The 17,844-nt window shown below is 37.0% G+C and overlaps 3 protein-coding genes across 4 annotated transcripts in view; 1 reads left to right on the forward strand and 2 right to left on the reverse strand.

The window, feature by feature from the left end:
• Positions 1 to 7,611, reverse strand: part of LOC135076868 (transcription factor mef2A) — a 28,175-nt gene extending 20,564 nt beyond the window's left edge. The window contains exons 1-4 of one of the 2 annotated variants that reach the window (XM_063971340.1): positions 7,182 to 7,611; positions 4,609 to 4,701; positions 3,563 to 3,675; positions 2,694 to 2,781 (exon numbers count right to left, since the gene is read on the reverse strand). In XM_063971340.1, coding sequence (XP_063827410.1) covers positions 2,694 to 2,781; positions 3,563 to 3,675; positions 4,609 to 4,701; positions 7,182 to 7,282 — 395 coding nt within the window. In that variant the 5' untranslated portion in view covers positions 7,283 to 7,611. The remainder of the gene's footprint in view (positions 1 to 2,693; positions 2,782 to 3,562; positions 3,676 to 4,608; positions 4,702 to 7,181) is intronic. The other variant, XM_063971341.1, reaches the window with a different exon arrangement.
• A 219-nt stretch (positions 7,612 to 7,830) lies between these two features.
• LOC135076511 (nucleoporin NDC1) lies at positions 7,831 to 9,750 on the forward strand. Its single transcript, XM_063970966.1, has one exon. It carries the CDS (start codon positions 8,030 to 8,032, stop codon positions 9,716 to 9,718), a length of 1,689 nt encoding a protein of 562 aa, XP_063827036.1. The 5' UTR covers positions 7,831 to 8,029; the 3' UTR covers positions 9,719 to 9,750.
• Positions 9,751 to 10,819: 1,069 nt separating this feature from the next.
• Positions 10,820 to 17,844, reverse strand: part of LOC135076676 (protein unc-80 homolog) — a 38,561-nt gene continuing 31,536 nt past the window's right edge. The window contains 9 exon segments of the mRNA XM_063971096.1: positions 10,820 to 11,339; positions 11,961 to 12,073; positions 12,896 to 13,062; positions 14,440 to 14,636; positions 14,845 to 14,955; positions 15,261 to 15,380; positions 16,060 to 16,254; positions 16,642 to 16,807; positions 17,395 to 17,579. Coding sequence (XP_063827166.1) covers positions 11,221 to 11,339; positions 11,961 to 12,073; positions 12,896 to 13,062; positions 14,440 to 14,636; positions 14,845 to 14,955; positions 15,261 to 15,380; positions 16,060 to 16,254; positions 16,642 to 16,807; positions 17,395 to 17,579 — 1,373 coding nt within the window. The 3' untranslated portion in view covers positions 10,820 to 11,220.

Here is a 17,844-nt window from a genome sequence, read left to right on the forward strand (position 1 = left end):
GTGAAAGAGTAACAAACATCCAGACATCCACACAAACGTTCGTATTTATAATATTAGTAAGACTAGTAAGATTTAAGATAGTTAGATGAATTATTTTAGTTATTTGTTTAATAATAATAATATTTATTTATTTATTTATTTCTTAGCTCTGTCTGATAATGGATCTGGAGGAGTTGCAATGGCTACCTCCATTGCAACTCCGTAACAAAACAATAGAACCCTATGGAGTTTGGGCTTGTGTGATTTGCTTTGACGAATACTTCGTCCCTAAATGATATCCAGGGTCCGATGATGGAGCTGTAAGGGGGCAAATTTTTTTTCACTATGTCACTGTCTTTATTTTTTACTTATAGCCCGACCAGGAACATAAAAACCCTGGCATAGAGGCGCGTTAATTGCATTTGATAGTGCAACACTGAGTACAGTCGTCGTACCTGTGTTAAATTAATAGGCTAATTTTATGTATCAGGATTCAGGATTACGGGCTAATTTGATATTTTCATAAATTAACGAAAAAAGATTATATAGGTAACTTAGTCTAAATAAATTAAATGAAACCATCAATCGAGCTAGTAGGATTTATTTTATTATTCATCAATAATCAAATTCAGAACTTGAATATTGAACTGCAATGTCTGCTCATGAACGCTTCAAACTCGGTACTTCTTTCCCAATTCCATAAAATTCAACACTTTCAAAGTGACAAAAATCTTTAAAATAGGTAGTTGAAACAAACCACAGCTAATTTTCATAGTGGATTTTTCTACACTATACGATAAACATGTCAGTCAATTTGACAACCTTTGTCGGAAACATTATTCAATGAAAATATTGTCCGAACCCTTAGTACTTCTCTTAGACAAATAATTTAACACATTGTGAACCAGTTTTCTTTCACGACTATAAAAAGTTTTTAGCAATTTAATTCCCAAATCCATTGCACACATTTAAAATAAAGTTTGTTTACACTTTGACAGCAATAGACAGTTTATTATTGACGTGCAAGGTGACATGTCAATGAAGTTTTCAGTTACTGTTGCCATTAAAAGAAATTAGTACCATTAGTTTTCCGCAACATGGCGAGGCTTTTTATGTTCCTGGTCGGGCTATAATATATATTTTACATATTATACCTATACGTGTTTCATTTATTAATCGAAATATAAAAATCTTTGAAAGACTAAATACCTAAACTCTATTAAAATTTTAAATTAATTATTCATGTTTTAATACCTTATTCTACCTAAAAATTAATAACTTATATCAAGTCTTAATACGGTCACGGCTCAAGATTTTTTTGTCCATTTCGGCGTTCTTTTTACTCTTTTGTCTTTGCGTTGACAGTTTGTAGCTAAATTCGCGCGGAACATTTTTGTGAAATGGCTCTTAATATTATCAGGCCGTTTAGTCTTATCCAGGAGCACGAACGACCCTCTCTAATTTATCAGAGTAAATAGGAGGATTTGGTCTACACTCCTCACGTTGACCAGACGGGTTGGGGAAGTCTGATGATCGCTTAGGCCTCAGCCTCGAACTTAGCGGGCAGCGGGGCGGCGGCGGCGGCGGCGCGGGAGCGGGGCGGGCAACGCAGACCCGTTCTCGAAACCAGCGGGCAGCTCGCGCGGCTCTTTAGCGGCGAAGTGTTGTGTTCGGGGTTGTGTTGTCGAGATATTTGTTTTTATTCGCGAACGAAATGTCTGAACAACGGCGACAATTTTATTTCGATTCAAATTTATTCCTTACGCTCGATTTATTGTGGGCAAAAGAAGGAGTGCGCTGCCCGCTCGTTGCCCGCTCCCTCGCCGCTGCCCGCTCGTTGCCCGCTCCGGCGCCGCTGCCGCGCCGCTGTTTTCGAGAACCGGTCTATTTGATTTTACGCATAAGATCCTGCCGCTCCGGCCCCGCCGCCGCTCCCGCGCCGCTGCCCGCTAAGTTCGAGGCTGAGGCCTTATTTGTACCTTAGTGACCTTTTATGATATCCACGGAACTGGAACCACGTTCCCTGGTAGTGTGGTTTGGTAGTGCGATGGGTCAGAAGGGGATTCAACTAAGCTTTAACAGTACGGTAGCCATACCTACTTCGTGTATAAAAAGATATCCTAGTTGCTCAGCTGGCAATTTTAATCGTAAGATTTTATCGGTATAAGATTTACATATTGACGTCAATTATCAAGTAGTCACAACAGGAGAACGCAACGTGTATCAAATTAATTTCGAAATGATACCGCCCAGAAATTTAAAAGAAATTATACAAAAATTGGAACAGCGCTATTGCGGTCTTATACTTTGGATTGGAAACTATCTCTTCCAGATAACTTAGGAAGATCGATCGTAAATCATCGGCAGACAGAATCGTCCTTTAACAAGGATGAACCCTTGGTCCACCATGTCATAATCCACGGAACCTAAAGTCCAAATAGTATACGGGGATCAAACCGGCGACTTTTGTAAAAGTAATCAGGTACGCGAACCACCTACGCGTCGGTCTATAGACGGTAGAGTATTGAAATTGGGCGTAACAGCGTATTACACTTGAACATTTTGACGGATTCATCCAGCGTCTACTCGTAAGTAGCTCAGATGGAAGAGCAGCAGTCGCCCGGCAAGCGAAAGGTCGTGTGTTCGATTTCTGCCTTAGGCAGTTCGATTTTTTCAAGTTATTTATAATTTTCAAAAGAGTATTGTATACTTACACATTGTGGGCCTCGTTTTGTAGCTTTGAATACGCTCGCTCGTATGGGTGGTCCCGACTTGTAGACGCTGTTGCTACTGTTTTATTTCCTGTTGTCAAAAATATAATAAATTAAATAACACACCTACTTCAAATCATAGTTTGTTTGTAAGACCGTTTTAAAGTTAGTAGTTTATAAAATCATGTAGACTTAGAGCCATGATTGTATGGCGTCACAATAACATTTTTTTATATTTTATCAATTGATAGACACCTAAGTACTTAGATATTTAAAATGATTCAACGTCAGGCTCGTAATCACAGGTTTCAAAATAATACTATCTAGTATAGGTACCTATGCACATTCATACGTGAGTAGGATGACTGGCTTTAGTCATTGATAATAAAATAGGTGTGTATTTCGGACCAAAACGACAAACATGAATCTGCTACACTGAAGAATAGAACCAAGTTTGTAACTAAAAGGAAACCTTAAAATGACGTAGCGAAGCGTCACTTTGTCAAGGGTCCAAGATATTGTGACGACTTGACGACAATAAACGATGGCGAATGCTCAAGCAATCTCAACTGTTAGCCGAGGGTTCACTTTCCGTGCCACGAACTATACTCGTCTTCTAGTAAGGCCCGCTTTCAAAGTGGCGAGGAGATGAGATGTGTTTGAATAGCCAATCAGATTTCAGAACGAAGCTGAGCAGAGAGGTGAAGGAAATAACGTAATCTGACTGGTTATTCCAACACATTTTCTCTCCTCACTTTCGCGTGCCTTACTAGATCACGAGTATAGTTCATGCCACGGATCTTGAACCCTTCACTAACAGTTGACGCCCTTTGGTGGAAATCGGGCTTAAGTGGGTAGGTAAATTATAATACCTTCATCTAAATTGACGGTCGCGTAAATCTCTGATGCCGTATCCCCGCTGTCATGCCTGCCTACAGGATGCGGGATTTCGGGCAGGCTCCGTTGACTGTTTTGGGTCGATGCTCTATTAAAAAAGAAACCATCATTAATTCTGAATTTGAATTACCTACATTACTCATACCCACATGAAACATGCTGTCAATAAACTTGTTATCTACAGATTTGGTTAAAATTAATACATTTCATAATAATAGGAGTATTTTTAAGGGATTCCTTAACAATAATAAAATAAATAGTAATACATATGACATAATACTGTATGGTCAAAGCATAGTAGTATGTATGTACGTACACACATCAAATTTTTTGATTTTAGGGAATCAAACCCGCAACTCTACGATTCTACGCGTATCGCACTGCACCTTTGGACCATCCATTTATTACAATCTACAGGTAGTAATTAAACCCATTTATTATTAATAAAATTTGATAATTATCATATTTGTAGGTATCAGGTATGAATTCTATATTTTGCTAAAATATTATTAATCAAGATAAACATATTAAGATACATTTAATAAGATTTATGGAACTAAAATGGTTAATGATGTCTGGGTGATGCTTTTATCATGATATTTTTATCAATTAAAGTCATGCACATTATTCAGTTGCATATAGCTACATACAAGTAATTTGAAGTTTTATTTTAAATTAAATTAATAACATAAAAATAAAATCAATTGTCTCATAAGTTCAACTTATTTTAGTATCTTGGCAAGGCGACTGTCTGAACACAGTACTGAGACAATTGATTTTTATACATAAAGATATTGGTTTAAGACCAGATTTTATTTAAAAGGAAATAGCTGAAAGTATACAAATTAAACCACAATAAAACTACTGAATAAAATGTTAATAGGGTTAATAATCTCGAGTAAATAATTAGTTACATACTACGTTAGGTACTATGATTGATATTGTTAAATGATTAGCCCAGGGGTTAGAGATCTGTCTAAACATGCTGTGTACTACTGTACGTAGTTGGCCTACAACAAACCGCTTGATAGAGGCCGGAGTGGTGGGTGTCGGGGACGGTACCTCCTCATCAAAATGAATTTTGACTACACCTGCCGTACCCACCAACTCATTTCTGTTAAATTGAACAATTATTAAAGTACAAATAACAGTAAGTAAAAGATTTTGAGACGTGTGAAGGCCCCTTGTGGGCAATACTTCAAAGTATTTTTTATTAGTCTATTTTTTTCTTATTAAAATTAGATAATTAGTAATTTGATGATTTCTTTGTAAGTAACTAATACAATATTGTATAACATTACTTTCAATAAAGTTCCTGTCGGTGTAGAGTACTCTGTTATGCAATGGAGTTTATATGTTTCCTTAAATGCTAGTTTTCCTTAATTATTTTCTTTAGCTTATTTAAGATTTTAAACTTTCAATTTTACAGCCAACAGTGACATTTAAAATGGGGTAATAAAAGCTCTAAAGTGTGGATATGCTAATTTGCCTTTATTTCTAATAAGAACTTAATAAAACATAAACCTTCACTGCAATAATAAATTCAATATTCAAGATGTGTGACTCATTGGCAGTCATAATTCCAATGATTGCCATTGGACCCAGGCAACATTCCATTTAGCCAGTGATGACACTGTACACTATAAAATACTAATTAAAACTCTAATAGGACTGTTTGTATGATGTCACTGCATAACAATAGAATAGTCAGTCAGTGCAAGATAATTTAAAATATTCTTGCACAAATGCACATGCTCATGAATAATTAATTTATTGGAACAGAAAATTAAATTAAACCTTGTATCTATGGAATCAAGATCCCACTTTGATTGTAGTATATTATATTATTATGGATAGTATCAATGAATACTTTTATTAATAAATACAAGTCATCAATTTAGAGAAACAACATTTATTTTAATAAATGAAAACTAGTAAACATTAAATATTTATAATTTTTGCACTATTTCTAGCTGTTGTATGACGAGTGGGTCATTCCATGACAAATGTTACCGAGGGTGAAAAACTAAATATGTTCTTTTCGCATTAAATCTGATGAATTTTGAAAGTAAACATTCCAAATTATAATGTGCAACAAAAAAAATCTGAAAGAAACAAGTACTTTTTAAGTTATTAGTCTTCAAAGTCTATACTTAAGTCAACTGTCTGAATGATCATTTTCTCTCTAATTATTTGGTAATACGATTTTAAAAAAACTATCAATCTGTGAAACGTTTTGCTACTATATGATTCGAGGGTATTTATCATAGTATTGGTAGATAGCGTCATAGTCCCAAAAAAATGGATAATCATCAAGTTTTAGGTGTGTTTTCTTGTTACTTCGCCGATGTAACACCCGAAACAGAAAAACAGGTATTTGTTTTATTATTGTACCTTACACATGGATTAGGGTAACAATATTTGGTAAAAGTAAGGTCATGGTAGTAATGATTTCAAATAGTAACTAATATCTGAGCATGATACTAACTTAGTATGTTTCTTTCTTGATTAAAAACTGTAACACCCGAAACGTTTCGGGTATTACATTTTTATTTATATGTCGATAATGTGTGTATATTGCTTGGAGAAGTGAAAAAGTATTACTGTGAGGGTCCTTTGACCTCCCACTAGCGCTGGCATCGGAAAAGGAGTCTTATTTCTCAATTTAAGACTTTTTTGAAATGTCGACTTAACACTAAAATTAAGGTATTGCTAAAAAGTGTAGATGTTTGACATTTCCAATAAATATCGTAATTAGAAATTAAAGTAATGCTATTTCAAGCCAAAAACAATAGAAAAAGCTATATTCTGAGGAAAAATTAAACTTGAACTTTGTATATTTAAAAAAAAAAGCTGCTTCGTAATTTCAAACCAGAATTCCCTCTATTTGTGTTTATTTGTTGTACTCTTTATTTTGTAGTACCTAGAGACTAATAAAACACCGATTTTATCGATAAAACGAGTTGAATTTTCGTACTCGTAACACCCGAAACAGAACCATTGTAACACCCGAAACAAAGAAAAAATTTATAAAAAAATAGTAAAACGTTTTATTTAACAGTGATTGTATGTTACATGGTTTGTAAATGTCATACTTTAGAAGTCCTGTAAGTTTTACGTATGATTCCTTAAGAAAATTCGCTAAATTTCGAGTAAATGCAGCAACAGTCAGAACATAGAGGCAAAATCTCGTAACACCCGAAACGCACACTTTTCGACTCATATTTTCGTTATCCTACATTCTAAGCTGTACAAACTTTATTATTAAGATAAAACAACTAAAAACGGACAGATTAAGGCACTAACATTATTAAAATACTATTTCAAAATACATGAAATTGTTGAATATGTGTGTACGAATGTAACACCCGAAACGATGGAATGACCCGAGTCTTACTGACACCTAAGCTGAAAATTGCAAGTGAATTGATGGGGTAGAGGAGAGTTAAATGGCTCAAAATTACTTGAGAACTGGGCAATAGTCATTGAATTCTAATTGTGTACTACAATTTCAAATTGTACCAATCCACTATTTTGTCAAGACTAAGCAATATTACCAGGTTAATTATGTAAACAGTAACTGTTGATACTCACTTCTGGTTGGAGTTTTTGCATCCACATACACATAGTGATAGAACTGTTACAAGGGTGACAAGCACCCCAAGACTCAATGCTATCTCCAATAAAGTATACATCACAAGAGTTCCTCAATACATTGAAAAACGACGGTGCAGCCGAATGTATTCCATCACAAAAGAAACTTTAAGTCACTTCTATAAAAAGTAATGCATCAGGTACACTACTTTCTTCCATTTGAGTAAAAACTTTTAAAATGTAGGGCACTGCGATTGGCGACCGCATAAGCTGCAATATGTACACTAATTTATCATTCCAGTAAAAGCACCAGGGAAGTTTCTCAATGGACACTTCTTATTAACGCTGTATACGTTAGAATTTTATAGTAATACGAATAAAAGTAAAAGCATAGCACGTCCTCCGAAGACGATAAATAATATACAGCACAGATTACGAAAAAGAATCATTATTTTGTTTGACATTTGTATTCGGTATTGCCAGCAAAAAATATTATTTACCATTTCAATTTATTTCAATCAGACCATAAACGCAACTATAGCCATTGCATTACATTATTAAACGAGGGGGGATAAGCGGGGGGAATAAAGCGGTTATATTTTTTATCTATGGTTATCAGCTGTCCTTTTTGACGTTTGTGAAATTGAAAAAAAAAAACAGAAATGACCGTTGAGAGTGAAGCTTTTTCTGTAATGTTTATTTAATTTTAATACTTTTTAATGAGTTGGTGTGTAATAATGTTATAAATCAAGCAATAAACTTGATCAAAGCTCCACTGTTTTAAAGTTAAATGATTGTTAAAACAAGACTACTATTGGACAAAATCCAATAACCTAACACTTGCCGGTATGGAAGCCAAAAGCGAAATATTTTCCCAAAGATTGGTTGTAGCAGTTATATGGAATTTGTGTCTTCAATGCCTTCTTGCAATTGTGCTAGTTTTCGTCATACAGATTGATTTACTGCACCCTCTGTCATGGATTTCATCAACGATACAAGATATTTTTGGTTGGAAAATGGGACTGAATCTGGTACTTCTTGCTATGGTATCTTTTTTCCAAGCTTATATATACGGCAACTACTACATGATGCCCATGCCTAAGTACTTTACGAGGTTTTCCATGTTTTTGAACATGTTTTCAGTTCAGAATATAACATTTAGTATGTTGTATGCTCTGAGTGGCTATTTCACTATGAGTCTGTATTCATCTCTAGCAAAAAGCAATTTCAATGTACTAAAGAAAAAATGTGAGAACTACGATGGGCAATGCATATTGGAGCAAAGTTTATTCCTGCAGTTTGGAGGTATGTGGATGGGACTATATTATTTCTTGAATGGACACATTTTTGGGACCTCAGTTTTATTGTTCCCGCACATTTATCAAGATAAGTTCCAGCAGTTAAAATTGTCCATCAGTAACATCTTGTCCATGGGCTTCAAACATGCTGTTGCTCCTGTGATTTATTTTAGCATATTTTACTATGTTTGGGGCAACAAACCAAGAAGTGTTGTGTCTGAAGTCTATGGCCTATTTTTGGAAGATCCCCCACTGGATAACATACTGAATTTGATTGCCTCTGGAATCTGGATTGGACTGTGGTTTTATACCAGTTTGTTTTTGATATCTGTCTACACAATGAGAACAATATTCAACATCATACTAACTGAACCCATGAAGTTTCCCATTGAGTCAGATTCATGCCTGACTCTGTACAACGCACTGGAGCAAAGAAACCAATTCAATGGCTACTTGGGAGCTCAAGACTTGAGGATTATGGCAATGACTGACCCAGCAAGACGTCAACATATTTTTACTCTTTCGCAACCTGGCGGACATCCAAGGAACTGGAACAATCTGTTGCAGAAATGTCTGACGATTGTCAATGAATTTAGCAAAGAACTTGGCAACATAAATTCAGATGGAAAACCTATAGAAATGGAAAACTCAGGAAACAAAAAATTATTGAATGTGACTCCTCATGTTGGATTATATTCAAGCAATTTGAGAAACATGGCACAATCACCAGAGTTACTTCATATGAAAGATCATAATAAAAATAAACTTGAAGACACTTTTGCAGATGTTGCCAAGGAAGAATTTAATCTTTTCCTACATAAACTATGCCAAAAGCCTGGAATAAATTACTTCTTTGGTGAGCTTACTGATACACGGCTGAAATTTTTGTTAATGCAAGCGCAGCCAGTTATGTGGACATGTGAAGGATTAGCGTTTATTGCTGCAGCCTCACTCAAAGAAGATAATTATGGGGTGGTCCAGAATGATTTGCCAGTTGTTATATCAGCTATGATAAATCTCAAACATAGCATAGACAAACTATCAAAACCTGGCCTTATTCACCGAAAACATATTCTCAATGATATGTTTGCAATTAAAATTAAATCTGCCCTCATTTCATCTGTCAAGAGAAGTATTTACAAGATTGTTATAACATTCTCAAAGTACATCCATGAGATACCATTAGATCCTGATGTCCAAATTGCCTTGCAGCCATTTTTATTATGTAAAGAAGCTTAATTTAAGGACTAGAATAAATAATTTGTATTTTTCTTATATGTTTCATTTGTTTACACTTCCTACCTCCTATAATGTAGAGTTAAAAGGTATAATGTAGACCAAAATAAAACACATTTTTAAATTGAAACATCTATTAAAATTTTCATAATATAAATTATACAAAACAAAATTAACTACATGTTATCAAACAGTGACTAGAAAATGGTATTTGTAATAAATACACAAAAACTCTCGGTTCATAAATCTATCTATGATCTTATTGATTTGCAGAAAAAAAAATGGCAACTTACTCTGGCCCTACTATTTGTAGTAATAATATTAATCACTATTCTTTATTCTAGTTACTAATAATGGAATTCTATCACATTTTTATCATACCAAAATGCTAACTATGTAGAGCAAGGTATACTTATTGACTTTTCTTAAATTGGGATTGTGTACTTATAGTCCGATTTTTAATTCGACGGAATTCTGACAGCTGTCATTTTTTGACAATTCAGATGTAATAAGCCTTTTTTGCTTAGAATTAACAATAAATAATATTAAATTAAATTTCATCAAGTACAACTTACAAGAATGAACTATTGTTTGTATTGTGAATTCAATGTACACTAATTATTATGTACATTTTAGAGATTAAATAGAAAAAAACGTGTTTTTAACACAGTAAAACAACATATTAACATAAACGAAAATATGTATTGATCATCAATCATCATTGTCGTCATCATAATCAACTTGGATTATAAAATTGGCATCTTGTTAAATTGATTATTTTATGAAGCTAAGATTTTATTAACAAAAGGATTTTCATAAAAAAGGTTTGTAACCCATGGATTATTGGGCAGGGATTCCAGTAATAGAAAAATAATTTCCCAATTTTTTTTGTAACTTCCATAATATGATAATAAAAATTCAAATAACCATTTTGAAATGATCAGTACATTTTTAAGCCTTAGTTTTTCAAGTGAAACCTTAAATTCAAGAAAGGATTATTTTTTAATTTGTGAAAATGCTCTCCATTCTTAGTGGGAATGTTTCAATGTTGACAACACTTCTGAAATGTCAAAATTCCGTCGAATTAAAAATCAGAGTTTAGTAGTATCCACTTTCATGAGTTAAATGCATTTGAAATGCTAGGTTTAATTATAAACTATGCAAAATTCATCATTTTTACTCCTGTAGGTGTATCGCCGTGATTGCATTTAACTCTTGGCGCGTAATCTTTGCTTATGTAAGTAGTAGGTAAAATCTACGTATGGATTAATCGATCGCTTTTCCGAGAGGTTATCATGAGTAAACTTTTCTAGATTACGTAGCTAGTCTCATGCCCGTTTTCACCATCAATCCCTAATTTTTAAGTTACCCCTATGACCACAAAATTCCTGTTAATTGTTACCATAGGGGTCACTTAAAAATTAGGTATTGATGGTGAAAACGGGCATCAGTCAAGCTGAGATGTCCCTAGTGATGTTAGAATAGGACTCAATATAAGTGAGATTTTAAAGTAATGTGTCTTCGTCGCGTAGATCGCTGCTCAGCAGAAGAGACCTTTGGCTGGCTGCGCCGAGTAGCGCTGTGCGTTCGGCCGATGATGTTCCCGATTCGTAACTTAGAGAAGCTATAAATAAAAATGATATTAACTTATGAATAGGTATTCATGAAGTGGTAATTTGTTATGAAAAATGAGAAATAGATCAGATATATTATGATAAGGTAGTTTTTATTTAGAAGTACTTTTTAAAAACTTATCATATCAATTAAATAAAGTTAGCTCGTAGTAAATAAATTATGTAAGTTTTGATACCTCTTATTGTTATTCTACATAGGGTTTGGTTTCAGGCAACAGTAAAAGCAACATTGTAATTTATGTACTTTATGTAGGTTTACGATACACAAATCGTGGATTCACCCACGTGAATCACATGAATAAACTTTTGTTTCACGAAACTGATAAGGAGTAGACCTTGAGTTGAGTAGACCAATGTATTTTTTTATGTGTGTGGTTTCTGACAACCCTTGCGTATAGTTCCAATAGGGCTGTCAAATCGTATTTTAGGCGCAAGCAAAATAACCTTGTTTTCCGCCAACACTAAAATTATATTTTCGGCCAGGGATTGTTCCTTATCCAAAATACACAATCAAAAATTGCCAAACTTTTACTGTCCCCCATCGCGATAGTAAGAGCGCAAGCGGAGCATACATGCGTATAAGCGTGCGGTACATACGAAGGCGGGATTACCGTCGGGGCTTGCGCGGGGCGTCGCGCTGTGGACCCCGTCCGGGGACGCGAGCGCGGCCCGCAACGACCCGCCCGGGGACTCCGTCATTGACGCTTGGAGGCTGTAGCTCTCTCTGGGGAAATTTGTTGGATATTGTTACAACTACTGCAAAAATCCATGAATACATTTTGAAATGGGGAGAGATATCGTCGAAATGTAATTTTTAGGGTTGCGTACAAATTAACTGTCTGCTTATAGACCTTTTTTTAGCTTGAAGGTGTGATGAAGTTAAAGTTAACATGAAATGAACTGCCGAAACAGTAGTAAGTAGTAGTGATATTGATAGATAACATAAAGCTAAACAATTTAACACATACACAACGAAATAACAGCCAGCAGGCCAGACTGTCTTATCGGCGCAGAGCTGCCGTCATAGTTGCAGAATGTTACCGCTTTCACCCAGTTAACTTATTCGTCGTTCAGGTGTTAGGAAGTGTTATCATTATAGCGAAATTTAAACTTCCTAACAATATCCCAAAAATTGAGTCGATATTCTGAAGCACACAATATTTATTTTTCGATGGATCAGTTTGTTTCAAACCTGCAATGCCCTAGTCAATCGGGGTAACTTATAGTGAATATAACATTCACTCAAAATTGAATTGCGAATTTAGGTATTTTTTTTACTTCGATTTTATTTCTTTCAAATAAGCTTTGTATCTTTGACTCGATGTTCGCAAAGCTTGTTTGAAATATGAAAAATCAACGCGAAAAAGTACTGAATTCGCAATTACAGCCAAGAGCCAATGTTATACTGATGGCCAATGTTACCCATATTGACTGTACTCCATTCTGCAAATACACAACGCAATCACTTCAGCAGTTGAACACCAAACGGATCATGCGTGCACGACATTATCTCATTATGCCTAATTACTGATAGGTGTTAGCTAGCCTGTATCCGGAAGTCGAGGAGGTCTGCGATATCTCGCTGTCATACGAGGTGTCGGTGTTGGCGGCGGCTGGTGCTAGCAGAGGCGGCTGCGACCATACTCGGCGGAGCGGCGTGGTGTCAGGACCGGGTGATGAGCACTCGTCGGATTCCATTCGCGCGTGTGACATCTGGCGGTGGAAGTGTTGTGTTAATTTTATATTATCACTTTTTTTATCCACAACGAGGAACTTGGCCTGTATCTCACCTGATGGTAAGTGATGAAGTTCATTGTCTTTGTCAAGAAGAATGTAATGCAGAAAAAGAAAAGATATTATAATAATAACTTGCGTCTCGGATTTGGCCCTCAGTTCCTTATTTGTCGTGCAGGGGAAGCTCGATTTTTTAGGTTGTTGGAATGGCTTTTTCCTGAATTTGCGTTCACTAGATGGCGCCATTGGAGTGCAGGGCAGGACCTTACTCGACAGCTTAACATGTTGAGTGCAAACACGGTTGTCCTCCTGCTGCTTTAATGTTTGACAGTTGGTACCCCTGTCATAGCCACTAGCCAACTGCAGGATCTAGCGCCACTGTCTTAGTCACTAGCAAACGATAGCATCTTATTCGCCAGTGGCGCCCACTATACAGGGTGGAAACGATAAGTGATCTCACTCGATTATTTCTAAACTATACAAGATATCGAAAAACTGGTTACTGATCCTAAAAGTGCTTCACTAGCTCTATCAAACGGTATCAGTAATAGGTAACAGAATCATCTGGAACTATCCGAAAATTCAATGTTTTCAGCCTCCATACTAAATGTATGCCAGCCACACAATATTAGAAGTGTTAGTTTTAAAAAAAAAAAAATAAACACTTAAAATTAACTCGTAAATTGCATTCTTATTTAAAATTATTCATGGAAAGCATTGGTTTTAGGCTTTACTTGCTATAATATTATCAAGACATGAGTGCCATGACTGTGGCAGTACTAAATGTATGGAAGCTGGAAACTTTGAATTTTCGGATAGATCCCGTTTATTTTGTAACCTATTATTGGTACCGTTGGATAGAGCTCGTGAAGGACTTTCAGGATCAGTAACCAGTTTTTGGATATCTTGTATAGTTTAGAAATAATCGAGTGAGATCACTTATCGTTTCCATCCTGTATAGTAAGCGCAAATACGATAGTCTCCCGGCTCCCTGTCGTGGTCTCGCTACGGCCGACCTCGCTGTGGTTACGAGTGGTGGTCGGTATACATACGTCTGGTTTAGTGTTCCGGCTGCGTCTAAACTTGAAGGTCTTCTTCGAAGGACCATGAGCGCGTTGTAACCGCGGGCGGTCTCCCGGCTCGCTATCGTGTTCTCGCTACGGACTACCTTGCTGTGGTTACGAGTGGAGGTCGATATACATACGTCAGGCTTAGTGTTCCGGCTGCGCCTGAACTTAAAGGTCTTCTTCGAAGGGCCATGAGCGCGTTGTAACCGCGGGCGGTCTCCAGGCTCGCTTTCGTGGTCTCGCTACGGACTACCTCGCTGTGGTTACGAGTGGTGGTCGGTATACATACGTCGGGCTTAGTATTCCGGCTGCGTCTAAACTTAAAGGTCTTCTTCGAAGGACCATGAGCGCGTTGTAACCGCGGGCGGTCTCCCGGCTCGCTGTCGTGGTCGGGTTCACTTCGGACGGCGAGGTTGCCGGCGTCGCTCTCGCTCTCTCGCGGGTCGCGGGGTGAGAGAGGCGATAGGGGCGACATTGAGTTCTCGCCTGTAGAGTTAGAATGATTGCATTTTGTACGTTAGCACCATAGCAATAGTTAGACCTTATTAAAACAAAGAAATAGGATTAAAATGTGGAATAGCGTACAAATTATGTTACGGCAATTAAAAATCTGAAGGATTTTCAGAAAATATCTGATATAGATTGCGCTGTGGACACGATAATCTTAGGAGCGTCTGAGTAACTTAGCACTTACCTGAATTAAGCTTGAATTCTACTGAAGGTACAAATCTCAGTTTGGTCTGCGTACTACCAAAGGACGGAGTGCTGGCGGCAGGTTTGGTGTCGCTTCCAAAGACTGTAGATCCTGTAAATAAGCCAAAAGGAATTTAATCCCCGATGCAAATAACGCATGTTAAGCAGGGGAGCACACGCATGAAAAAAACCTAGCATTTGATATCGAATCGGCACCACTTGATAGCGGCTAGCGCATTCCAATTCTAGAATTATGTACTGTATATGTACTTTTGTGCCGCACCACAATTATTTTAGAATTTGATATTGGTCCTTTAGAAAAAGTAGTTGTATTTGAGTAGTAGCATAAACCCCTTTTGTTTGATCTAGTGTAAAAATTACACCCTGTATGTACCTATATTATTTCGTTTAGCTTACCCATGTGCGAGTTGTTGCTGCTGCCATGGTTGTTGCTGATGTCGCTGGCACGGCCGCTACTGGTCATCGCTTCAAACAGTTGCATGTGCTGGCTGGTTGTGGAACCGCTCGATACGGACTCTGGAGCAATTTGAGCTTTATTGCTATGGAGATAGGGTTTCTGATCGCGGTGTACAAGAGGATGAGAGAGGGGGTAAATTAGGTGCAGTTTGAGAAGTGATTTTGATTTAGACACTTGTCCCATTGAAGAAAAGGTTATTAAGTAACTGTAAGTAAACTGCTTGCCAGACCAGGACCGGACCAGAACGGATGTGCTTCTTCGTCGCTTATTTTATCGTGTCGCACATTATGAACGAGTGCGCCGGTTATTAGCTACGGGCACAGTTTGAGAGTAGAGTTGAGTAACCATATCAGAGTAGAATAATACTTCTCTCTCTCTTCGTATGTATGTAATAAGAGATGTTCAATGGAAAAATATGCGAACCCTCCTCAACCTCATCGACAAAGACTGATCAGCGTAAAGAGTAGGCCAAACCTCCCTTTTGCCTCTGGTTTAGAGGGTTGTTCTTGCCTTCAAGACTAAATAACCTGATGGTGATATTTTCCAAGCTTTTCTTACCTCTCTGTGCAGACAATGGCGCCCTTGGCATATCACTTCCACGTTCCACCAGCATAGATATAAGCGAGGGCCGGTGCTGTTGTGCTACTTATTTCATTGTCTCACACACCATCGACGTATGCGCCGGCTATAAGGTCCAGGCACAGTTTGAGAAGCTATAATTAGTTTTCCAATTCTTACCTCTCTGTGCAGACAGTGGCGCCGAAGGATGATCAGGCGTCCTTGGCATAGCACTGCCGCGGCCCACCAGCATAGATATAAGCGAGGGCCGGTGCTGTTGATGCTTCTCCTGTGCATTCGTGCGAGGGAACACCTCTGAAGCCCTCTTCCCTGCACCCTGACCTAGGTTTTCGGCTATTTGGTCGGGAAATAGATCTGAAAAATTCGATTGAATTTTTTGTTCACTTTACGGTGGGTCTTTTTGGCACAAACTTTCATGAATGTTAATGAAATATTTTTTGTACAGAATCTTTCAAATTTTCAATCTATTCTATTTAGGTATTTGTAGAGAATTTAGCTTTTGCACATAAAAGTGATGTACATTGGCGGATTTACTGCCGCGTGGCATTCTCAATCAGATAAGCATAGGTCAAGCAAAGAAAATAAATACAACGATTAGATAAAATAAACAATATAATACAAAATACATTATCATACATATAAATCTTATTAGTCTAGGACTCTAGGTAAGCAAATGGTGATTCTGGCCCGTGACTTATTATAATATTGATGCAAATTATCCGAGTAAAGTAAAATACTTACCGTACTTGAACTGGTCGTAAGATTCGCGCATAAGTTTCAGCTCGCGAGCTAGATCGGCCAAGAGCGTGCCGCGAGCGCGCGCCGCCGGCAGCTTGAGGCCGCGAACACGCTCGCGAACTACGAACTGCATGTGGCGCTCGTTGTCGCCTATCGGCGGCTGGGATAGCTGTTCGATAAAATGATGTGTTACATTTGTGAACTTTAATTAACTTTATGAACAACTAGATTGTCCGGCGCAACTCGTAAGATTTCAGCAATAGACAATTTGACACCATTCCCCAATAATTCGAAATCACAACTTTTCTAAAAAGACACTTCAATCTGGTCCTTAAAACATAATTAATTTTAAATTGCCTGTAAATTACGATTTTTGGTCCCATTGTAATTGAAAGAAGTAGTTTAATTGAGTTGACAAAATAGTGACGTCACTTGCTTGTAATGCCATACAAAGTCTATGGGAGAGTTTCGTTTTGACAGTTTTAAAAAGTACGTCAATTGATTGGTGGTGTCAACATGTCTATTTCTTGCAGACTTGAATTTGGCCAAAGACAATGTTTTCTATACACTTTCCTAAATCTACTGTAGAGCTCTACCTCTATAAAAGACTGTGAAGCTCTGCCTCTCTAATTCAAGTAGTTTTGACTCTGATATCATTTGCTACTGTGTAATAACGTTTGCAACAATGCTTCTTGTAATGTTTTTCAAAAGTTTCCCAAATAAAATGCTGGATAAAATAATTGATTGATTACCAACCTTGTGCACTATGAAAGGCTGCAGCAAAATATACAGCGGTGTCCTATAAGTGACGACGTGTTCCAAAAAGTCCCATAAATGGTGTGCCGCCTCATTCCGCCGGCCTAAGTCGCGCATCGCTCGCGCTATACGGCCCCACTCGGAACATAACTCGCTTGTGAAGCACGAACACATTACTTTGAGTGCTGTGGAGAAGGAATTTATTAGTTTTCATGACTTTAATGTGTAGTGATTTGAGATATTGTCATTTTACGATAGTGAGAAGGGAAACAAAGGAGATTGAACTAACACAATCTAGATATACAGGGTGTGGCGTTTAAATAAGGTACGCTACAATTTGTATAAAATAGTCAACTCACACAGGTATTGACTAACCATTTTTTTACTAGAATAAAATCATTACAAACTATATAAACATTCTGCAGCTCTTTCAGCGTCGTTAAAAGATCT

Source organism: Ostrinia nubilalis, chromosome 12 (assembly GCF_963855985.1).
Source record: "Ostrinia nubilalis chromosome 12, ilOstNubi1.1, whole genome shotgun sequence".
NCBI lineage: Eukaryota > Metazoa > Arthropoda > Insecta > Lepidoptera > Crambidae > Ostrinia > Ostrinia nubilalis.

What these genes read in the sequence shown, in the direction of transcription:
- LOC135076511 (XM_063970966.1), top strand. Translation starts at nt 8,030, where the DNA reads ATGGAAGCCAAAAGCGAAATATTTTCCCAAAGATTGGTTGTAGCAGTT.